Source organism: Oncorhynchus nerka, linkage group LG7, assembly GCF_034236695.1.
Source record: "Oncorhynchus nerka isolate Pitt River linkage group LG7, Oner_Uvic_2.0, whole genome shotgun sequence".
NCBI lineage: Eukaryota > Metazoa > Chordata > Actinopteri > Salmoniformes > Salmonidae > Oncorhynchus > Oncorhynchus nerka.
Window position 1 is genome coordinate 40,606,401 of NC_088402.1, and position 25,104 is coordinate 40,631,504.

Here is a 25,104-nt window from a genome sequence, read left to right on the forward strand (position 1 = left end):
TTGCATTAGCCTGCATAGTGATTTGGCTAACATTCATACTTGGCAAAGGTGTACTAGGGCTAGAAGTTTTTCCCCATCAGCTTACCTGGTCAGGAAAACCTCGAAGTATTATAGACACTGAAAGATGTCATTTGAGGAACTGCATCCAAGTACATTGCGCTAGCACTCAATCATATCTGGAAAGTTGGAGAAAATTCAGTAGGCTACATTTCCCATATCTAATCGACTGCGCTAAGAAATGTCTTGTGATTTGATTTCAAATTATTTCTGGGAACTCTACACAAATAATGGTCAGCAAGTTCCAGGCGATGTCATTACACAGAACCCCAAAAATTGACGTTTCCCTGGTTTATTTCCAAGCACTGTACATTTTGAGCGTTCGATGGTGACAACACCACAGACGGGTGGGGTTTCCTTGTTCTCGGTTTGTGGCGTCACGGACTGGGGCTTTCCTCCATGAGAAGGCAAAGGAGGCTGCGGAGATTATTCTGTTGCTCTCCTAAAACGGGACAGGGCGCGAGCTGCATTTCATAATCTATACATACTCCATTTGATATTTTAGAAACAGTGTGTCAGGCCCCGTATAGGAGGTTGAGACAACGAATATTTCAACACTCCCAAAGCAAGCGATCACAGCCCATCGCCATTGACGAATGAACATTCACAGCGGATCCCAGAAAACGGTCTCGTACCAACCCTTCAGGTAAGACTAGTCTGCTTTATTGGGCCTTGACACGAATTGCAACATGTTCAAGATATTCCGATTTTTGTGGCTTTGAATGTCATGTCGCTCTGTTGCTTACCTGGTAGGCTACATTATGGGAAGTAACACATTTGAACTCTAACGGAAGTGTTACTGTCCGTTACATGGTCAGTTTTTTTGAACAGCCAATTGTTGTGCATGTTCTGACTGCTCATTCTTGAGTAATAAAAAATTACACTGAGTCATGGCTGGTGATAGTGTACTATACATACTAAGGTTTGGGTTTGTTTATGTCCACTGAACAAAAATATAAACGCTACATGTAAAGTGTTGGCCCTATGTTTCATGATATTAAATTTAAGATACCAGAAATATTCCATGTGCACAAAAAGCGCATTTCTCTAAAATGTTGTGCCCAAATTTGTTTACAGCTGTGTTAGTGAGCATTTCTCCTTTGCCAAGATAATCCATCCACTGACCGGTGTGGCATTTCAAGAAGCTTATTAAAAAGCATGATCATTACACAGGTGCACCTTGTGCTGGGGACAATAACAGGCCACTCTAAAATGTGCAGTTTTCTCACACAACACAATGGCAGAGATGTCTCAGGTTTTGGGAGAGTGTGCAATTGACATGCTGACTGCAGGACTGTCCACCAGAGCTGTTGCCAGATAATTGAATGATAATTTCTCTAACATATGCCACCTCCAATGTTGTTTTAGAGAATTTGGCAATACGTCCAACCGTCCTCACAAACGCAGACCACGTGCGCAGACCAGCCCAGGACCTCCACATACGGCTTCTACACCTGCGGGATTGTCTGAGACCAGCCACCCAGTGTTTCTGTATGTAAAAACAGCCTAATGAATTTATTTCAATTGACTGATTTCCTTATATGATCACTAACTCACTAAAATCGTTGCATTTATATTTTTGTTCAGTCTACATGCATGTTTGTACAGTAGTGTCAGGTGAACTACTGCTTAGCTCCTCTGAACATTTTTTGACATCTCTATTTCAAAGTGCCAGTTGTGTCATATGCCCTCTCATTCTCAATTTTGTCCTCTCTCACCCCCTCAATCTTTCACTCATTCATTCCTGGTACCACCACTCCCCTGGTTGTCCCAAAAGCATTATTGAGGACAGGATATGAATACATTATATATACAGAAGTATGTTGACACTCCTTCAAATGAGTGGATTTGGCTATTTCAGCCACACCCATGTTAAAGCTCGCCACCATTGGACTTTGGAGCAGTGGAAATGCGTTCTCTGGATTGACGAATCACGCTTCAACATCTGGCAATCCGACGGACAAATCTGGATTTTTGGCGAATGCCAGGAGAACGCTACCTGCCCAACTGCATAGTGCCAACTGTACAGTTTTGTGGAGGAGGAATAATGGTCTGGGGCTGTTTTTCATGGTTCGGGCTAGGCCCCTTTGTTCCAGTAAAGGGAAATATTAATGCTACATCATACAATGACATTCTCGACGATTCTGTGCTTCCAACTTTGTGGCAACATTTTGGGGATGGCCCTTTCCTGTTTCAGCATGACAATGCCCCCGTGCACAAAGCAAGGTCCATACAGAAAGGGTTTGTCAAGATCGGTGTGGAAGAACTTGACAGCCCTGCACTTTTGACAGCCACATACCTTTGGCCATGTAGTGTATCATTCCGTTGAGCTAGAAAAGAGGTGACGACATGCAACCCTGAAAGCATGATATCCAGCTGCTTGCTCTAGTTACCATCTGTCCCACAACAACTAATAGAAAAGCAATACTCACTTCCCCACAACTACAGTTGAAGTCCGAAGTTTGCATACACCTTAGCCAAATACATTTCAACTCAGTTTTTAATAATTCCTGACATTTAATCCTAGTAAAAATTCCCTGTCTTAGGTCAATTAGTATCACCACTTTAATTTAAGAATGTGAAATGTCAGTATAATAGTAGAGAGTGATTTATTTCAGCTTTGATTTATTTCATCACATTCCCATTGGGTCAGAAGTTTACATACACTCAATTGGTATTTGGTAGCATTGCCTTTAAATTGTTTAACTTGGGTCAAACGTTTCGTGTAGCCTTCCACAAGCTTCCCACAATAAGTTGGGTGAATTTTGGCCCATTCCTCCTGACTGAGCTGGTGTAACTGAGTCAGGTTTGTAGGCCTCCTTGCGTGCACACGCTTTTTCAGTTCTGCCGACAAATGTTCTATAGGATTGAGGTCATGGCTTTGTGATGGCCACTCCAATACCTTTACTTTGTTGTCCTTAAGCCATTTTGCCTCAACTTTGGAAGTATGCTTGGGGTCATTGTCCATTTGGAAGACCTCAAGAATGAGATGTTGCTTCAATATATCCACATAATTGTCCTACCTCATGATGCCATCTATTTTGTGAAGTGCACCAGTCCCTCCTGCAGCAATCCACACCACAACATGATGCTGCCACCCCCGTGCTTCACGGTTGGGATGGTGTTCTTCGGCTTGCAAGCCTCCCCCTTTTCCTCCAAATTATGTTTGTTCATTATGGCCAAACAGTTCTATTTTTGTTTCATCAGACCAGAGGACCGTTCTCCAAAAAATACGATATTTGTCCCCATGTGCATTCGCTAACCGTAGTCTGGCTTTTTTATGGCAGTTTTGGAGCAGTGGCTTCTTCCTTGCTGAGCGGCCTTTCAGGTTATGTCGATATAGGCCTCGTTTTACTGTGGATATAGATACTTTTGTACCTGTTTCCTCCAGCATCTTCACAAGGTCTTTTGCTGCTGTTCTGGGATTTATTTGCACTTTTTGCATCAAAGTATGTTCATCTCTAGGAGACAGAAATCACCTCCTTCCTGAGCGGAATGACGGCTGCGTGGTTCCATGGTGTTTATACTTGCATACTATTGTTTGTACAGATGAACGTGGTACCTTCAGGTGTTTGGAAATTGCTCCCAAGGATGAACCAGACTTGTTGAGGTCTACAAACATTTCTTCTGAGGTCTTGGCTGATTTTTAAAATTTTAACCATGATGTCAAGCAAAGAGGCACTAAGTTTGAAGATAGGCCTTGAAATATATCCACAGGTACACCTCCAATTGACTCAAAGGATGACACTTAGTCTATCAGAAGCTTCTAAAGCCATGCCATCATTTTCTGGAATTTTCCAAGCTGTTTAAAGGCACAGTCATCTTAGTGTTTGTAAACTCCTGACCCACTGGAAATGTGACACAGTAATTATAAGTGAAATAATCTGTCTGCAAATAATTGTTGGAAAAAATTACTTGTGTCATGCACTAAGTAGATGTCCTCACCGACTTGCCAAAACTATAGTTTGTTAACAAGACATTTGTGGGGTGGTTGAAAAACGAGTTTGAATGACTCCAACCTAAGTGTACGTAAACTTCCGACTTCAACTGTATATTCCAATAAGCGACCTCTATTTATTAGAAATGCTGAGGTCATTACTAGTCTGAAGTCCAATATAGTGGAACTATTCTCACAATCATAGTTTGTTAAGGCTCACAAGCTCCAGGTTACAGTCCCCTGGAAGTCAGCCTATCAGTCGACCATAATAGGCCTATGTGACATCTCTGTCCCCACTCATATGCACTGTCCTAACTGACACGTCTCTCCGCCTTCTCCTTCATTCTCTTCCTCCCTCGAATTACCCGTCCCCTCCCTGACTTTCATGCCCACTGGTCAGTTGGTAGACCCTGATCTGTGTTTGTGGATTGGAGCTCAGCGAGCTATGGCTGTGGAGCTGGGGCCTGGGCTTGCGCTCTGCCACTGTGACTTCTCCAGGCTTCACATGAAACGTTCAGTTTGCCTCCTGAAGGCTCCTCTAACTATTATACCTTGTCAGCTCAGGTATTCAATCTAGCAACCTTTCGGTTACTGGCCCAACGCTCTAACCACGAGGCTACCTGCCGCCCCATACATGTAAGACTTAAGTGTGTGTGTATGCGCGCTTCTGTGTTTGTGTTTGACGACGTGTCTGTAATGTGTGTACGACTGGGTGTATAAGTATGTGGGTTGCGTGCCATGTGCGTTCGAGTGCTTGGGATGGGGGTATTCCAGGGTATTTAGTTTTGCTTCATTTTGTTTGAATGCTTGATTGACTGTCCACTGCAGACAAGCTCATCGCTGCCAGCTTCAGTTCTGCAGAGGAATCACAAAGTGGGGTTTCTCTAGGTGCTTCCACAGAATGGCCCACGACTGTCTCTGGCACACAACTCCTCTTCAAACTCCCACATCTACCATTACTGAAAGTGTGGGAGGGCTCCACCAGGCCACCCAATGGCCTCCAAACTCTATGAATCAATTGGTAACTAGATAATGGAGCTTTTAGCTGAACAGAAGGAAATGTTTCCTTTTTTAACCCAGTCAGCATGTAATATCATCACATCGTGACATGACTCAACTGGCCTGGTGTGTGGATGCGGCAGCGGCGTTGGCCTGCCCAGCCCTTCTAGCGAGCTACTGAGACATGACGATGCCCTTGTCACAGAGCGAGAGGAAAGTGAGGGAGAGCTACAAAGAACGAGAAGGAACAAGAGGGAGAGAGAGGAGAGGTTGAAATAGGGGTGTATAACTGTGTCGTAGCCGGAGGGGCAGTTCACTCTGTTACCTCCCTCTGTATTAGCTCCTGCCAGGAGATTAAGTCAGAAGGACACACTGAGTTGCATCTGTCTCTCTAGCCAGAGGGGCATCTCACTGCCTCACCCTGTCACCATTTTCTTTTATTACGCCCTTCTGCTCTAATGAACTTAGAACATTAAACCAGTAAATCTGAGTTCACAGAGGCCACTTGCTCTATCCAGAGACACAGGCCTCAGTCCTCAGTTACAGCTCAGGGCTTACAGAGGGTTTAGGAAGTATCACTACAAACCAGCTAATTAGCTTGCCAAACACTCTGCCAGTCTTTGTACACAAACAACACACCGGTGTGAATCGGATGGTTTGTGTGGTGGTGAGCTTCATTGACTTTTAGGCCTACTGGAGTACAGTACTACTGTATCAGTACGATACAATGCACCCTTTGATTGTGTTGCTGTATCACTGAATATCAACCATATCCCTGAATAATATGAATAAAACAATTTTGTGAGTCATTTCTTTATTTCTCTTTATTTTTATAAAGCATAATCAAAGTAGCCAAAGGGAAACACTTGAAATATAGCACAACAGTATAATAGGAACTTTCCCAGTCTTCCCTTTTACTTTGGTTGGATGTCCCTGGGAAAAAAGAAACCCATGCTTTTATTGTCTTAATTTTGCATAATGTATTTGCAGAGGCTTGTTAAGTATATCCCCAACACAGCTCCGCTGCAGCAGCATTTCAGCTCTAAGTGACTCAGCGGCTTTCAGCTCTAAGTGACTCAGCGGCTTTCAGCTCTAAGTGACTCAGCGGCTTTCAGCTCTAAGTGACTCAGCGGCTTTCAGCTCTAAGTGGCTCAGCAGCATTTCAGCTCTAAGTGACTCAGCGGCTTTCAGCTCTAAGTGACTCAGCAGCATTTCAGCTCTAAGTGACTCAGCAGCATTTCAGCTCTAAGTGACTCAGCAGCTTTCAGCTCTAAGTGGCTCAGCAGCATTTCAGCTCTAAGTGACTCAGCGGCTTTCAGCTCTAAGTGACTCAGCAGCATTTCAGCTCTAAGTGACTCAGCGGCTTTCAGCTCTAAGTGACTCAGTGGCTTTCAGCTCTAAGTGACTCAGTGGCTTTCAGCTCTAAGTGACTCAGCAGCATTCAGCTCTAAGTGGCTCAGCAGCATTTCAGCTCTAAGTGACTCAGCGGCTTTCAGCTCTAAGTGACTCAGCAGCATTTCAGCTCTAAGTGACTCAGCGGCTTTCAGCTCTAAGTGACTCAGCGGCTTTCAGCTCTAAGTGACTCAGCAGCATTTCAGCTCTAAGTGACTCAGCGGCTTTCAGCTCTAAGTGACTCAGTGGCTTTCAGCTCTAAGTGACTCAGCAGCATTTCAGCTCTAAGTGACTCAGCAGCATTTCAGCTCTAAGTGACTCAGCGGCTTTCAGCTCTAAGTGACTCAGCGGCTTTCAGCTCTAAGTGACTCAGCGGCTTTCAGCTCTAAGTGACTCAGCAGCATTTCAGCTCTAAGTGACTCAGCGGCTTGTGTAACAACTATCAGGTTTTTCGGTAGCACAGCTCCACTATCGTTCAAAAGTTTGGGGTCACTTAGAAATGTCCTTGTTTTTGAAAGAAAATATTTTTTTTTGTCCATTATAATAACATCAAATTGACCAGAAATACAGTGTAGACATAGTTAATGTTATAAATTATTATTGTAGCTGGAAACTGAAGATTCTTTTAATGGAATATCTATATAGGTGTATATAGGTCCATTATCAGCAACCGTCACTCCTGTGTTCCAATGGCACGTTGTGTTAGCTAATCCAAGTTTATCATTTTAAAAGGCTAATTGATCATTAGAAAACCCTTTTGCCATTATGTTGGCACAGCTGAAAACTGTTGTCCTGATTAAAGAAGCAATAAAACTGTCCTTCTTTAGACTAGTTTAGTATCTGGAGCATCAGCATTTGTGGGTTCGATTACACGCTCAAAATGTCCAGAGACAAAGAATTTCTTCTGAAACTCGTCAGTCTATTCGTGTTCTGAGAAAGGAAGGCTATTCCATGGAGAAATTGTCAAGAAACGGAAGATCTCGTACAACGCTGTGTACTACTCCCTTCACTGAACAGCTCAAACTGGCTCTAACCAGAATAGAAAGAGGAGTGGGAGGCCCTGGTGCACAATTGAGCAAGAGGACATGTACATTAGAGCGTCTAGTTTGAGAAACAGACACATCACAAGTCCTCAACTGGCAGCTTCATTAAATAGTACACGCAAAACATGAGTCTCAACGTGAACAGAGGCGACTCCGGGATGCTGTGTGTGTGTGTGTGTGTGTGTGTGTGAGCCAGTGAGCAGCAGACGGGTGGGAGGAAAAGTGAGGGACAAAGAGTGTGCTGATCACAGAATCCAGACCACTGAGTCTTCAGGCTGTTCATGCCCATCTGCCATGCCTCCTCACTCACACCCCTCTCTCTCTATATCACACAAAACTTTAGATACTGCACTGAACAAAACTATAAACTCAACATGCAACAATTTCAAAGATTTTACCGAGTTGCAGTTCATATGGAAATCAGTCAATTGAAATAAATTCATTAGGCCCTAATCTATATATTTCAAGTGACAGGGAATACAGATATGCATCTGTTGGTCACAGGTACCTTATATAAAGGTAGGGGAGTGGATCAGAAAACCAGTCAGTATCTGGGGTGTATCATTTGCCTCATGCAGCATGACACATCGCCTTCACATAGAGTTGATCAGGCTGTTGATTGTGGCCTGTGAAATGTTCGACTCTTCAATGGCTGTGCAAAGGTTACTGGATATTGGCGGGAACTGGAACACGCTGTTGTGCACGTCGATCCAGAGCATCCAAAACATGCTCAATGGGTAACATGTCTGCTGAGTATGCAGGCCATGGAAGATCTGGGACATTTTCAACTTCCAGGAATTGTGTACAGATATGGGATCATGCATTATAATGCTGAAACGTGAGGTGATGGCGGCGGATGAATGGCGCTGTGCTTTTAAATGGCCATTTATAAAATGCAATTATGTTCGTTGTCCGTAGCTTATGCCTGCCCATCCCATAACCCCACTGCCACCATGGGGCACTCTGTTGACAACGTTGACATCAACAAACCGCTCGCCCACATGACGCCATACACGCTGTGTGCCATCTGTTGAAAGCAGGAATTATCCGTGAAGAGCACACTTCTCCAGCGTGCCATTGGTCATCGAAGGTGAGTGTTTGCCCGCTGATGACCTTCCCTGAGACGGTTTCTGACAGTTTGTGCAGAAATTCTTCGGTTGTACTAAACCCACAGTTTCATCAGCTGTCCGGGTGGCTGGTCTCAGACGATCCCACAGGTGAAGAAACGGGATGTGGAGGTTTCTGGGCTGGCGTGGTTACATGTACCAATAGTATTTCAATCAATCATGGCTAGCTATATACAGTATCTATGTTAGCCCTTTCCCATATACCCTTCTGTCAACAAGGGCTGAAGTCTAATGTTTTATGAGTCAGTACACATACTGGTTGATCCTCTGTCTGTGTCTGTCTCAGCCTCCTGCACTCAGAGGCTACTACTTGAATCAGAATCATATTTGCCTTGTAGTCTAGAGAGAGGATCAACCAGTACACTATGGACCTGTAGTCCAGAGGCCAGGTATACTGTAGGAGGAAAAAATCAGGCCAGGACTCTGTTATGACTCAGTGTGTGTGCTTAGAAGGTGGGTGTGCTACCTTAGACAGTGGCACAGGTTCTGAATATCAACCCTCATAACTCTCATTCTCTCATCCTTTCCCCTTAACTTAGCATAACATTATCTGCATACAAACACACACTCACCTATAACACTGTATAAATACACACATACATTAAGCAGTACTGTAATTACCAATGTCTACATGATCTATAAATTACAAGAGTACATGTGGTGTGTGTGTGTGTGTGTGCGTGCGTGCGTGTGTGTTTGTGCACGTAAGTGCCAGAGTCACTGAGTGGGTCGCTGTTTGCTCGGCTCATAGTGAGCATCGGCATGGCAACCGCAGTAGCAGCCCAGTGTGAAGTGGAGAGCAGCTCGAGACTGTGTGTGTGTGTGAGAGAGAGAGGGTTTCATATTGACAGAGCGAGACAAAAGAGAAGAGCAGATGAGAGAAAGAACGAGAAGGAATGATAGAGGTTAAATAATATAGAAGGTAATTGGACTGATGAATATCTTTGCTTCCCCTTCAAGATACATTGTCATTATCATTAATAAGTTCACAAAAATAGTATTCCGCTTTCCAAAGGGCTGTATCTTATGAGTAAGTGTGAGTCAATGAGCAAGTTTTTATCAGAGATTATGCTAGCTGTGCGTGTGCATAGTGTACAGTGCATTCGGAAAGTATTCAGACCCCTTGACTTTTTCCACATTTTGTTACGTTACAGCCTTATTCTAAAATCGATTAAATCGTTTTTTCCCCCCTCATCAATCTACACACAATACCACATAAAAAAAGGCAATATCACATTTACATAAGTATTCAGACTCTTTACTCAGTACTTTGTTGAAGCACTTTTGGCAGCGATTACAGCCTTGAGTCTTCTTGGGAATGATGCTACAAGCTTGGCCCACCTGTATTTGGGAAGTGTCTCTCATTCTTCTCTGCAGATCCTCCCAAGCTCTGTCATGTTGGATGGGGACCGTCGCTGCACAGATATTTTCAGGTCTCTCCAGAGATGTTCGATTGGGTTCAAGTCCGGGCTCTGGCTGGGCCTCTCAAGGACCTTCACACTTCTCCTGAAGCCACTCCTGCATCGTCTTGGCTGTGTTCTTAGGGTCATTGTCTTGTTGGAAGGTGAACCTTCGCCCCAGTCTGAGGTCATGAGCACCTCTGGAGCAGGTTTTCATCAAGTATCTCACTGTACTTTGCGCCGGTCATCGTTCCCTCCATCCTGACTAGTCTCCAAGTCCCTGCCGCTGAATAACATCCCCACAGCATGATGCTGCCACCACCATGCTTCATCGTAGGGATGGTGCCTGGTTTCCTCCAGACGTGATGCTTGGCATTCAGGCTAAAGAGCTCAATATTGGTTTGATCAGACCAGTGAATCTTGTTTCTCATGGTCTGAGAGTCTTTAGGTGCCTTTTGGCTAACTCGAAGCAGGCTGTCATGTGCCTTTTAATGAGTAGTGGTGGAGTGCTGCAGAGATGTTTGTCCTTCTGGAAGGTTCTCCCTTCTCCACAGAGGATCTCTGGAGCTCTGTTAGAGTGACCATCTGGTTCTTGATCACCTCCCTGACCAAGGCCCTTCTCCCCCGATTGCTCAGTTTGGCTGCCAGGCATCCATCTCTAGGAATAATCTTGGTGGTTCCAAACTTCTTCCATTTAAGAATGATGGAGGCCATTGTGTTCTTGGGGACCTTCAATGCTATGGACAATTCCTTTGACCTCATGACTTGGTTTTTGGTCCACAGTGGGACCTTATATAGACAGGTGTGTGCCTTTCCAAATCATGTCCAATCAATTGAGTTTATCACAGGGTGACTCCAATCAAGTTGTAGAAACACCTCTTGGATGACCAATTGAAACAGGTTGCACCTGAGCTCAATCTCATAGCAAAGGGTCTGAATACTTATGTAAATTAGGTATTTCTGTTTTTATTTTAAATACATTTGCAAAAATGTCTAAAAACCTTTTTTTTCTTTGTCATTATGGGGTATTGTGTGTTGATTAATGAGGGGGGGGGGGTAATTTAATACATTTTAGAATAAGGCTATAACGTAACAAAATGTGTAAAAAGTCAAGGGGTCTGAATACTTACCGAATGCACTGTATTTAATTTCTTCTTCCTGGCTATCTGCACCAAGAGTTCATTGTGAAGTCGAAAAAGTGAGATAGAGAACGAGCAAGGAGGGAGAGGTGTGTCATACTGAGCATGCTCCCTGGGCTCTTTGCACTGCTAACTTCCTGTTATCTTCTTCCTCCTCACAGACGGTTGATTGAGAGTGTAAGAGAGACACAGAGAAGGGAAGAGGAGAAGAACAAGAGAGAATAAAGGACTAGAGAAGAAAATCTGACTGGAGCAACCACCAAGAAGGATTTAAGAACATTTGAATAACCTCCAAGACGTTGTTCTTTAAATTCTAGAACGTTCCTATCATGTTTTTTTTCCTCCTCGTTTGAATTGAGAAACATTTACTGAGAAGGGACATTGACGTTTCTTGTTGTAGTCATTCTCCTCTTTGTGGTTTACAGTAACAGTTTACTGTCAGTTTGGACCCCCGTGTTTGTTTCGATGAAAGCACACCTGTTACTTTTCTCACATTCTTGATTTGGAGCAACTGAGTGTGAGAGGTGTGAACGCCAGTGGGAGGAAGGGGACTTTGTTTCTTTCACTTTTGTCTTCTCGTTTATAGTTCCATTTGCGTGTTCCATTGTTTCTTGTCAGAGGAAGGGGAAAAGGGGTTTCCAACTGGGTATCAGTGACATTCCATTCTGGTTTCACCCAAGGACAAGTACCCTTGTGTGTGTGTGTGAGGAAAGCTTCATCACAGTAATATAAGACTATAATAAGAACGGAAAAGGAAAGAAGCTTCCGTGTGTCACTTTCTGGGAAAATGGGATCGGAAAGGGACTCGGAATCCCCCCACTCCTCGGTGAGCGGCATTCCCAACCCCAAATGCCGGGCACCAGGAAAACGCCAAGGACGCATCTCCTTCCACAGCCTTTTCCACAGCAAACGGGGTTCCCGGAGCGCCAATGCAGGGGCAACCACACATTTATCCCAGCTCCACAACCAAAACCATCAACAACAGCAACTCACCCCCCTTGTCCCCCCCGTAGTCCCTTCTACTCCCACACCTAACCCAGCCCCCACCACCACCACCACGGACGTCCCCCAGGACCCAGCCACCTCCCCCACCTCCCCCCCAGCAGAGCCCGTCTCTTCCAGTCGGCTCTCCCTGGGTCCGCCCCAGTCCTCCAGCTCCACCAGCGCCTCTCCTCCAGGGGACTTCCTGGAGTGCCCCCTGTGCCTGGTGCCCCAGCCCCCGAACAGCTCCCTGAGCTGCTGGGCTGCAGCCACCGCTCCTGCCTGTGCTGCCTGCGCCAGTACCTGCGCATCGAGATCACCGAGAGCCGCGTCCACCTCAGCTGCCCCGAGTGCTCGGAGCGCCTGGCGCCTCATCAGGTGGCGGACATTTTGGACGACGTAGGTCTGCTGGGGAAGTATGAGGAGTTCCTGCTGCGACGCTGCCTGGCCTCCGACCCAGACTGCCGCTGGTGTCCCGCGCCCGACTGCGGGTAAGAGTTAATTTCCGTTGTTGCCTGGCCTTAACCTTAATCGTAACCTGAGTGTGAACCTGAACCTTAACCCTAACTCTATAGAGCCATCACTGTCTAGCCATGGTAGAAGGGGCGGAAGTACCTTAAAGCGCTTTCTGACCACAAATGTGATTATAACCCCTGAACTTAACCGTTACCTTTACCAAACCCTTACCATTAACTCAAACTATAACTTTTATTTGTTTGTTTGCAGATTCATGCTTTCAAAGCAGTGTTCTGTCAGTTATCCAAAGTCTGAGGATGTTAGTCGTGAACTGGAATGACCTCCAGTGTTATAACAAGCTTTAGAGGTGACAAAAGTGAGAGGAAAGATTTATAGCCTAGAATTCTCTAAGTAGGTTAGAATGTTGCAGACTATTATGTGGTTACTAGGGGAAGGACAGTGCTCAGTGGCTGATCGTGTAATGTGATATGGGGAAATTTCTGATAAACTGGTAGGAGCCTATTTTGTGTGTGTGTGTGTGCGACACGCAAGTGTTTATGTGTGTGTGTGTGTGTATGTATGTCTGTGTTTGTGTGTAGGTGACACACGCATGCATGTGTATTTAGGAGGGAAAGCACAGATTATCTGTGCTGGTTATATTCAAAGGAAACATGCCAGTTTGGTAATGTGAATCCTGTCAGACAGAGGGGAAGGACCAAGACAGTGGGCTGGACTATAGATGACCTACATACTAAAAAGACCAGAATGACTCACTACACAACTATTCCCTCTCTATAGCCCTACCATGGAAAGGTCTAGTGTGGTTTGGGCTAACGGGAGTGGAGCTTTTCAAAGGGGCACTCTGTGTGTGTGTGTGTGCGTGTGTGTGTGTGCGTGTGCGTGTGTGTGTGCGTGTGTGTGTGCGTGTGTGCGTGCGTGCGTGCGTGCGTGCGTGTGTGTGTGTGTGTGTGTGTGCGTGCGTGCGTGTGTGCATGCGTGCGTGCGTGTCATCATTGACCTACTTGAAGAGTACAGATTCCATACACTTGACATTGTGTATGTCATAATGGTACTACATTATGTGAATATGTGGCCTTGGTCATAGTAAAGTGGCCTGGATTGTCCCTGGCTGTGGAGTCTCGGGGACCTCTGTCTAAATCGCTCTTTCTTTATTTGTCTTTCACTTTCTTTCTCTCTTTAAATAAAAAAAAAAATCTTAGTCACAAACCCCAGACTACTTAACTCACTTGAATGATCACACACACACACCAACACTCGCACACACCAGGGTTTGCCTCAATTTAGAATTTCGGGAATTGACTCCCATTCAGGCTGTAATACAACAAAATGTGGAATAAGTCAAGGGTATGAATACTTTCTGAAGGCACTGTAGAATAGATTAGGCATTTAATCATATTTCCTTTCGAAGTAGCCTGACTGCCATTAGGTACCGAGATGAGATCCTCAGACCCCTTGTGAGACCATATTCTGGTGCGGTTGGCCCTGGGTTCCTCCTAATGCAAGACAATGCTAGACCTCATGTGGCTGGAGTGTGTCAGCAGTTCCTGAAAGAGGAAGGCATTGATGCTATGGACTGGCCCGCCCGTTCCCCAGACCTGAATCCAATTGAGCACATCTGGGACATCATGTTTCGCTCCATCCGCCACAGAGTTGGCGGATGCTTTAGTCCAGGTCTGGGAGGAGATCCCTCAGGAGACCACCCGCCACCTCATCAGGAGCATGCCCTGGCATTGTAGGGAGGTCATACAGGCACGTGGAGGCCACACACACTACTGAGCCTCATTTTGACTTGTTTTAAGGACATTACATCAAAGTTGGATCAGCCTGTAGTGTGGTTTTCCACTTTAATTTTGAGTGTGACTCCAAATCCAGACCTCCATGGGTTGATACATTTGATTTCCATTGATAATTTGTGTGTGATTTTGTTGTCAGCACATTCAACTATGTAAAGAAAAAAGTATTTAATAAGAATATTTCATTCATTCAGATCTAGGATGTGTTATTTTAGTGTTCCCTTTATTGTTTTGAGCAGTGTATATATATATATTACACACACACACACACACACACACACACACACACACACACACAGACACACACCATCTCAATCTATTATTCTTGTGAAGATTTTAACTCTTGAGCTTCATTGTCCTTTAGTCTCATTGGTCAGTTCCCTCCCCATTCCGCAATCAGAACTCACTGATTGACTGGGGGAGACAACCAATCAGAGCAGCGATAGGCCTATGGTCGCTCTGCAGGCTGTCAGTTGCTATGGTGACTAGTGATGCGGCACAGAGGTATCCAGTGTTGCCAGGGGTAACGGAGAGGTTGGGATTTATTTAAAGTGATCATTACTACCCACCACTGCGACCTGTATGCTCTCGTTGCCTGGCCCTCACTACATATTCGTCGCCATACTCACTGGCTCCAGGTCATCTATAAGTCTTTGCTAGGTAAAGCCCTGCCTTATCTCAGCTCACTGGTCACCGTAGCAACACCCACCCGTAGCACACGCTCCAGCAGGTATATTTCACTGGTCATCCCCAAAGCCAACACCTCCTTTGGCCGCCTTTCCTTCCAGTTCTCTGCTGCCAATGACTGGAACAAATTGCAAAAATCACTGAAGCTGGAGACCTATATCTCACTCACTAACTTTAAGCATCAGCTGTCAGAGCAACTTACCGATCACTGCATCTGTACACAGCCCATCTGTAAATAGCCCATCCAACTACCTCATCAAATCAAATCAAATTTATTTATATAGCTCTTCGTACATCAACTGATATCTCAAAGTGCTGTACAAAAACCCAGCCTAAAACCCCAAACAGCAAGCAATGCAGGTGTAGAAGCACGGTTGCTAGGAAAAACTCCCTAGAAAGGCAAAAACCTAGGAAGAAACCTAGAGAGGAACCAGGCTATGTGGGGTGGCCAGTCCTCTTCTGGCTGTGCCGGGTGGAGATTATAACAGAACATGGCCAAGATGTTCAAATGTTCATAAATGACCAGCATGGTCCAATAATAATAAGGCAGAACAGTTGAAACTGTAGCAGCAGCACGGCCAGGTGGACTGGGGACAACAAGGAGTCATCATGTCAGGTAGTCCTGAGGCATGGTCCTAGGGCTCAGGTCCTCCGAGAGAGAGAGAGAGAGAGAGAGAGAAAGAGAGAATTAGAGAGAGCACACTTAAATTCACACAGGACACCGAATAGGACAGGAGAAGTACTCCACATAACAAACTGACCCTAGCCCCCCGACACATAAACTACTGCAGCATAAATACTGGAGGCTGAGACAGGAGGGGTCAGGAGACACTGTGGCCCCATCCGAGGACACCCCCGGACAGGGCCAAACAGTAAGGATATAACCTCACCCACTTTGCCAAAGCACAGCCCCCACACCACGAGAGGGATATCTTCAACCACCAACTTACCATCCTGAGACAAGGCCGAGTATAGCCCACAAAGATCTCCGCCACGGCACAACCCAAGGGGGGGCGCCAACCCAGACAGGAAGATCACATCAGTGACTCAACCCACTCACCCACCCTCCTAACGTGAAAGAGAATCCCAGTGGAAAGAGGGGAACCGGCCAGGCAGAGACAGCAAGGGCGTTTCGTTGCTCCAGAGCCTTTCCGTTCACCTTCCCACTCCTGGGCCAGACTACACTCAATCATATGACCCACTGAAGAGATGAGTCTTCAGTAAAGACTTAAAGGTTGAGACCGAGTTTGCGTCTCTTACATGGGTAGGCAGACCATTCCATAAAAATGGAGCTCTATAGGAGAAAGCCCTTCCTCCAGCTGTTTGCTTAGAAATTCTAGGGACAATAAGGAGGCCTGCGTCTTGTGACCGTAGTGTACATGTAGGTATGTACGGCAGGACCAAATCAGAGAGATGGGTAGGAGCAAGCATCCACACATTGTTATTGTTTTGCTCTTTTGCACACCAGTATCTCTACTTGCACATCATCATCTGCACATCTATCACTCCAATGTTAATGCTAAATTGTAATTATTTCGCCACTATGTTCTATTTATTGCCTTACCTCCCTAATCTTTCTTCATTTGCACATGTAACCGATGTGAAATGGCCAGCTAGTTAGCAGTGGTGCGCGCTAATAGCGTTTCAATTGGTGACGTCACTCGCTCTGAGGCCTTGAAGTAGTGGTTCCCCTTGCCCTGCAAGGGCCACGGCTTTTGTGGCGCAATGGGTAACGATGCTTTGTGGGTGACTGTTGTTGATGTGTGCAGAGGGTCCCTGGTTCGAGGTTGGGGCGAGGGGACGGACAAAAGTTATACTGTTACACACACACTGTATAAAGACTTTTCTACTGTGTTATTGACTATACGTTTGTTTATCCCATGTGTAACTCTGTGTTGTAGTTTTGTCGCACTGCTTTTCTTTATCTTGGCCAGGTCGCAGTTGTAAATGAGAACTTGTTCTCAACTGGCCTAGCTCGTTAAATAAAGGTGAAATAAATGAAAAATTACACACTCACAGGACTGAGTGTATGTGTGTACAGAGTCACAGACAGTGTATTACATTTGTACTGTAATGATAGCCTAGTTGAAAACAAAGCATTGTATCACCATTTAAAAGCATTGACAGCGTGCGCCATTCTTAGACGTGGCTGTCAGAGTGCATTTGCTCCAAACCTGCAGCTTGTCAGCATTGGACTCCTCAGATTCTCACCGCTCAAAGCCGTGATGTCAGTCATGGTCGTGCTCCAACGCAGAAGAACCGACCAATCAAATCACATTTTATTGGTCACATACACATATTTAGCAGATGTTATCGCGGGTGTAGCAAAATGCAGCGTTGACATGGAATGTTCCTACAGGGAAAAGGCTGCCGTGGCAACTTGTGTCTCTGCTCTGTTGCAACAAGCCACTGAGCTCAGGCTTGAAGACATGTTGCCAGTTTGAACCAACAAAGTAATTGGGAGAGAAACCAGCACAAACTGGATTTAAGGTGCTGCTAAGAACTGTGTTAAAGGGGAAAAACCATAGTGGTGTTAACGTTTCTCCTCGTTTGAGGTTTTTAAAGAGACAGAATAGGATTTCAACAGTTTTGGTATTTGACATCTGGTTGGCCTGTGTAGCGGAACACTGGAGGCCTTGAGGAGAGCGGTGTCTTAGGTCAGTTAGGATCACCAGTTTATTTTAAGAATGTGAAATGTCAGAATAATAGTAGAGAGAATGATTTATTTCAGCTTTTATTTCTTTCATCACATTCCCAGTGTGTCAGAAGTTTACATAAACTCAATTAGTATTTAGTACCATTGCCTTTAAATTGTTGAACTTGGTTCAAACGATTCGGGTAGCCTTCCACAAGCTTCCCACAATAAGTTGGTGAATTTTTGCCCATTCCTCCTGACATAGCTGGTGTAACTGAGTCAGGTTTGTAGGCCTCCTTGCTCACACACACATTTTTCAGTTCTGCCCACAAATTGTCTATAAGATTGAGGTCATGGCTTTGTGATGGCCACTCCAATGCCTTCACTTTATTGTCCTTAAGACATTTTGCCACAATTTACGCTTGTGGTCATTGTCCATTTGGAAGATCCATTTGCGACCAAGCTTCAACTTCCTGACTGATGTCTTGAGATGATGCTTCAATATATCCACATAATTGTACTACCTCATGACTCCATCTATTTTGTGAAGTGCACCAGTCCCTCCTGCAGCAAAGCACCCTGATGCTGCCACCCCCGTGCTTCACGGTTGGGATGGTGTTCTTCGGCTTGCAAGCCTCCCCCTTTTTCCTCCAAACATAACTATGGTCATTTTGGCCAAACAGTTCTATTTTTGTTTCATCAGACCAGAGGACCTTTCTCCAAAAAGTACGATATTTGTCCCCATGTGCAGTTGCAAACCATAGTCAGGCTTTTTTATGGCGGTTTTGGAGCAGTGGCTTCTTCCTTGCTGAGCGGCCTTTCAGGTTAAGTCGATATAGGACTCGTTTTACTGTGGATATAGATACTTTTGTACCTGTTTCCTCCAGCATCTTCACAAGGTCCTTTGCTGTTGTTCTGGGATTGATTTGCACTTTTCGCACCAAAGTACGTTCCTCTCTAGGAGACAGAACGCGTCTCCTTCCTGAGCGGTGTGACGGCTGCGTGGTCCCATGGTGTTTATACTCGCGTACTATTGTTTGTACAGATGAACGTGGTACCTTCAGGTGTTTGGAAATTGCTCCCGAGGATGAACCAGACGTGTGGAGGTTTACCATTTTTCTTCTGGGGTCTTGGCTGATTTCGTTTGATTTAACCATGATGTCAAGCAAAGAGGCACTGAGTTTGAAGGTAGGCCTTGAAATACATCCACAATTACACCTCCAACTGACTCAAATTATGTCATTTAGCCTATCAGAAGCTTCTAAAGCCATGACATAATTTTCTGGAATTTTCCAAGCTGTTTAAAGGCACAGTCAACTTAGTGTATGTGAACTTCTGACCCACTGGAAATGTGATACAGTGAATTATAAGTGAAATAATCTGTCTGTAAACAATTGTTGGAAAAATTGCTTGTCATGCACAAAGTAGATGTCCTAACCGACTTGCCAAAACTGTAGTTTGTTAACAAGAAATTTGTGGGGTGGTTGAAAAACGAGTTTGAATGACTCCAACCTAAGTGTACGTACACTTCCCACTTCAACTGTATGTTCCCATAAGCGACCTCTATTTATTAGAAATGCTGAGGTCATTACTCGTCTGAAGTCCCATATAGTGGAACTATTCTCACAATCATAGTTTGTTAAGTGGAATGGTTGAAAAATTTGTTTGACTTAATTACTTCTGACTTCAACTGTACATTCAAAGCAATAATTGTGTGAGGGGTCGTATGTCATTTTTAGCATTGTTTTCTGATGAGAAAGATATTCACTTTCTAATTAAATTCAGTTTTGCTCAGTCTCAGTCTTTGAGCACTGTCACTTACAAATAGTGTTATATGAGATGAAATACCATTTCATCTTTACATACAGTACTTGATGATCTTGTTACATCCGAGATAAGATAAGAACCCTGCCTCTCCTCTTATGGTGATGTGAAAGCCTATTTACTTTATTGGGAAATGTGTGTGTGTGTGGTGTCATGTAACTCTGCAATTATGATAATATGCTATGAAGATTAGCTCTTGGTCTTTCTCCCCTCGTGCCCTTCATTGAGGCTACTCCAGACAGCCTGAAATCATATTTTGCCTATTTCTCCTTCCTCTCTTTTTTCTAACTCTTTCTCTCCACTGCTCAGTTAATTGTGAACATTTGTCCGGCTGCAGTGTATTTCATTTGAACCTTAACCGCCTGATAGGTTTTCTGAAAATCAAATGTCTTCCTCTTTCTACCGCTGACAGGTTCGCCGTGATCGCTTCGGGCTGTGCCAGCTGCCCCCGGCTGGTGTGTTGTAGAGAGGGCTGCTTGGCTGAGTTCTGTTACCACTGCAAGCAGGCGTGGCACCCCAACCAGACCTGTGACTCGGCCCGCCAGCAGAGGGCACTCTCCTTGCACATGCACAGCAACCACTCACCCAGCTACACGCAGGAGCACGGGCACGGTACTTTGATTACTCTTCATGCTGATATTATTATGTCTGTATATTAGTCTCACTCTTCTCATAAAGCAATTTTCAGACCTCCTTTCATGTTCCAAATGTCTCGGTGGACAGAACAGTAAGTCGGTATGAATGAACCCTTATCACCCCGTCTCTTACTCTAGCTGTTGGCAGTCAAAAATAACTATATCGGCACACAATGTCTCCAAACCAATCCTCCTCTGTCTCTGGTAGAAGTACCTTTTAGGCACTGATCTAGAATCAGCTTACCCTCCCCATATCCAAACGGCAAGCCATAAAACTGACCTCAGATCAACGTTGTCTTGAATCCTACTCCCACTAATCAACCTACCCACTCGCTCTCTCTTGTCTCTAGCTGACGACATCAAGCCCTGCCCGCGATGTGGCGCCTACATAATCAAGATGAACGACGGCAGCTGTAACCACATGACCTGTGCCGTGTGCGGCTGTGAGTTCTGCTGGCTCTGCATGAAGGAGATCTCCGACCTGCACTACCTCAGGTAAACTCTCAAGACTACGGCAGTTCACGTCAACACAGATTTATGGAAGGGACTAGTTGATGACTTTCCATGTGCCAAAAATACGTATAGGTCTACCCACCCTTAGCGGAGTTGCCAACAACCGGATTCATCCGGTTTTCAGGGATACAGATAATTCAACCTGGTGTCCTTTTCCACTGAAAACCGGATGTGGGAACTCCGCTCAGCCTACACGATGACATCCACCCAATTTTAAAGCATGGTTGTCATTACTGGGGTTAGACTGATGCTTTAAAAAAATGCCTTCAGAATTGATTTTAAATAAGGAATACCTACACATTTTATGAAATGAATTAAGATATAAAAACAAATACTGACGCAAAACATAACTGAATGAAAGGCTATATTGTTTGGATAAGAAGACACCAAGTATATTCCTACATTAAAATGACAAAACATTTCCACAGATTCCGTCTAACACGTCTTAGATCGTATGAGCAATACTGTAAAAGTAGAATACAGGCAGTGATGCGCTTCTCAATCCTGTGTGACAATTAGCAGAGGGCTCTGAATTCATAATGACACAACCTTCCATCACCTCCACTCCTCTGTTGCTGTGGTGATTGTTTTTCCTGAACATGGGCCCAGAACTAATCAGTCTTCTGTCTACCTCCCTTGCTCTTCGCCATATTTCTCCCCCTTTCTTTTTATATCTGGTTCCCACCCATTACACATTTTTCTTTATTTTTCTCAATTCACAACCCCCCCCCCCTTCGCACTCTCTCTATTTTCTACACATTCCATTCTTTCCCCGTTTTCTTACGTTCTCTCTCTCCCCTTTCTCTCCCTCCATATCCCTTCATCAATCCCTCTCTATCTTCTTTCTCTCAGTCCATCAGGGTGTACGTTCTGGGGAAAGAAGCCGTGGACTCGTAAGAAGAAGATCCTGTGGCAGCTGGGCACTCTGATCGGAGCCCCGGTGGGCATCACCCTCATCGCTGGTATCGCTGTGCCTGCCATGGTTATTGGCATCCCCGTCTATGTGGGGCGCAAGGTAGGCAAAAACACTGGCAGATGGGCAATCCCTCACTGAAAATCCCCCTTCATTTGGCCCACACTCAGTCCTTTAGCAGAGGGTCTTATTTGGAGTGGCTCACTGAGACATTCAAAGGAAAATAATGACAATATTTTACTTTTCATGATATCTAACAGAAAAGCTATTCATTGTAGAAATGAAATGTGGCAGTGGTGGACTTAGAAAAAGAGTTAGTTTCAATATGATGTTCACCTTCGTGGTGGCACTTTCGTTTCCTGCGTGTATTTCAGCAATCGAGAAATACAATTCCTGAAAATAGATATGGTTCCAAACCATAAGCTCCTCTTTAGTTTCGGTATGACGCTACAACTGTTCTTTGGAAACGACATCATTTTGAAACAATTTAGTCTCGATAGAATTGTAGAATGACCTATTTTAAAGGCTATCTCTTTACCGCGTCCTGGTGGCAATACAGTATAACTGCGAGCTTGAACTTAAGCCCATTTGAATGCTGTAAAATAGCCCACCCACACACCCTGTATTGTTCCAGGCCCCTAAGCCTTCCCAGCTGTAGAAAATACCTTTCAGACTATTACCAGTTGTACTCAGCCAACTGCCTCACCCAATCACAACCAGAGACGTAAAGCCATAATAGGTCTAAGTAAAGTAGCTCTGATGGTGGTACTAATATACGAATATAAGTATGTGAACAAAGAAAGAAATCCCCTCACACAACCTATGACCTACTTCTCCCAAGTGCTTTATAATATTAATCAAACCGAAACTCCAATACAGACGTTTCAGCTGCAATAGCCTTCTATTGCTGTTTACCTTCACTACTATCTATCTTTTTAAATTTTGTGATAGATTCACGCCCATTATGCGGGGAAGAAGACCAATTGCCACAGGAGGAACCTGGCCATCACGGGAGGAGTGGCCCTGTCAATCATCACAGCTCCTGTGATGGCGGCCGTCAGTGTGGGTATTGGCGTGCCCATCATGTTGGCGTACGTCTATGGAGTCGTGCCCATCTCTCTGTGCCGCGGAGGAGGCTGTGGCGTCAGCCGAGGAAAGGGGCGTGGCATGCGGATAGACTTTGACGAGGACGACGGCCCAATCACAGGTGAGCAAGACTTAAAGAGCTATCCTTTTTGCCTCTTAGGGGGCCTCTTAGGGACAGGCCTGAATACTGCCCCTTCTGGAGGAATTCGGCACCCATATAAACCATGATAAATTTTTGTCAAAAGTTGCTAATATATGCATATAAAAATTGTTATCGAATAGGAAACACTCTAAAGCTTATAAAACCGTTTAAATTTTGTCTCTAGCTAAAGCAGAAGTCTCAGGGCATGCATTCTCCCAAAGTCTCTCTTTGTAATGGGAAAAGTTGCCATCACTTTGACGTCATCGTATACGCACTTCCCAAACAGCTATAACCATGGAAACACTTTCTATGTCTTCAGCGTGAAGCCTGCTTTCGATGAGGCGTGTAACTGTGAGAATCGCGCGCTCACGAGACGTTCAGCGTGACCAAACGTCCCGGTGACGGAAAAAAAAAGTTTCACCAATGGGAGCTGGGAAATTTCTCTCTCTTTCCCTCAGGACAGACTGAACAACGTGTGCTTATCTGTTCGCCCTCACGATTGCTGTAGACCAGGGGTGTCAAAGTCAAATGGACGGAGGGCCAAATAAAAAAATCAGCTACAAGACGAGGGCCGGACTGTTCGAATGTTCATTGAAAAATTTTTAAATGACGCATATAGTCTAGTGAACCTAATTGAACCTACTGAAAACCTAACAAATATATTACAATATGATCAGATAAATAAAGCAATATTTTCTTATGGCTCTGTCAGTAATCTTTAATTTTCAACAGACACAAAAGACAAATTTCCTTTATATAAATATCCCCATAACATGAACATTAAATGAAAGAAACCGGTATTCAAGGCACCATCAGTAGACTATATTTTCTATTTTAGCAAAAGTGGGCTAAATTTACTTCAAAGAAAAAACAATAATAGCAATTTTCTATCATCCACTCAACTGAAATATTTTTAAAATATAATTGGATTGAAATACAAAAAATAAAGTGCAAAAATCTATTAATCAAAAACAACACTTTGTTTAAGGAGAAGTAACATGCAGTGAAAACAAATATTAAATTTTAACTTTTAAACTTGAACTGAGTAAAACTCTAAATATGTGATTGCACAGTAATGTTCACTTGTTTGAGGTTGAGGGTGATACTTGGTGGTGTCCCATCTTTTCCACAAGTTCATCAATGTTCGCTGAAAGAAATCCTCAGAATTGAGTGGAGGTGTTCAGCAGTAAGTCGACTTCTGTGTGATGTTTTGTTCAGGTTCATCAAAGAAAACAGTTGTTCACACAGGTATGTGCTGCCAAACATAGACAACGTCAGCCTGGATGCGCAGCTGGGGCATTGTGCCGGGAGGAAACGGGCGAACTCCGCAGCACCCACTGCCGCATATTTTGCCCTCAGTGCATCATTGCATTGGAGGTCAATCAACTCCATTTGGAGGTTTGGTGGTGAGCTTTCCACGTCAACAGCAAATGGGTTACCGAGCAGTTCCAACCTGCTTTTTGTGCTTCAAAGTCAGCAAATCGGCGCCGAAAGTCAGCGGCAAGCATACCTATTTTATCAGCCAACTGTGTGCTCGGGAACGCACTGGTAGAGAGCTTCTCTTTCATGGTCTGGCAGCTGGGAAAGGGCTCAAATTTTCTTTCCGCATCTGCGTCTCCCACAGAGTCAGTTTGGTTTTAAATGCCTTCACTGTACTGTACATATCAGAGATGACACGATCCCGACCCTGCAGCTGCAAGTTTATTGCATTCAGATGACTCACTCACACAGAAAAGCCATTTCACACAGAAACATTTCGTCTCGGAGTTGTGTTGTGTCTTTCCCTTTGCTGTCCAAGAACAGACAAATCTCCTCACGAAGCTCGAAACATCTTTGAAGCACCTTTCCCTGGCTTAGCCATCGCACCTCTGTGTGATAAGGCAAATCACCATGCTCCGTTTCTAACTCCGTCAGAAATGCCTTGAACTGGCGGTGATTCAAACCTTTGGCTCTGATAAAGTTAACTGTGCGCGTTATGATGCTCATTACATGCTCCATTTTCAAGGCTTTACCGCACAACGCTTCCTGGTGTATGATTGATAAGCTGTCAGCTCACCTGTTTTTCCTCTTGCATCTTTTCCCGATCTTCGCCACCAGTCCGCTCCTGTGTCCACACACGCAGGTGCTCCGTCGGTTGTCAAACCCACGAGTTTTTCCCACAGCTCCATCTCATTTACACATCTTGACACCTCTTCATACAAATCATGCCCCGTAGTTGTGCCATGCATAGGACGTAAAGTCAAAAACTCCTCTGTCACGCTTTTAGGTTGGAGTCCACTCCGCGGATGAAAATTGACAACTGGGCAATGTCAGAAATGTCGGTG

General features: G+C 44.7%; 1 protein-coding gene across 1 annotated transcript in view; it reads left to right on the forward strand.

Annotated features, from left to right (window-relative positions):
• Nucleotides 1-438: 438 nt before the first annotated feature.
• The window catches only part of LOC115131668 (E3 ubiquitin-protein ligase RNF19B-like), a 29,353-nt gene continuing 4,687 nt past the window's right edge, over nt 439-25,104 (forward strand). Inside the window, 8 exon segments of the mRNA XM_065020505.1 lie at nt 439-703; nt 1,426-1,548; nt 11,256-12,311; nt 12,314-12,566; nt 19,904-20,103; nt 20,477-20,621; nt 21,492-21,654; nt 22,504-22,759. Of these exon segments, the coding sequence (XP_064876577.1) occupies nt 11,882-12,311; nt 12,314-12,566; nt 19,904-20,103; nt 20,477-20,621; nt 21,492-21,654; nt 22,504-22,759 (1,447 nt within the window). The 5' untranslated portion in view covers nt 439-703; nt 1,426-1,548; nt 11,256-11,881.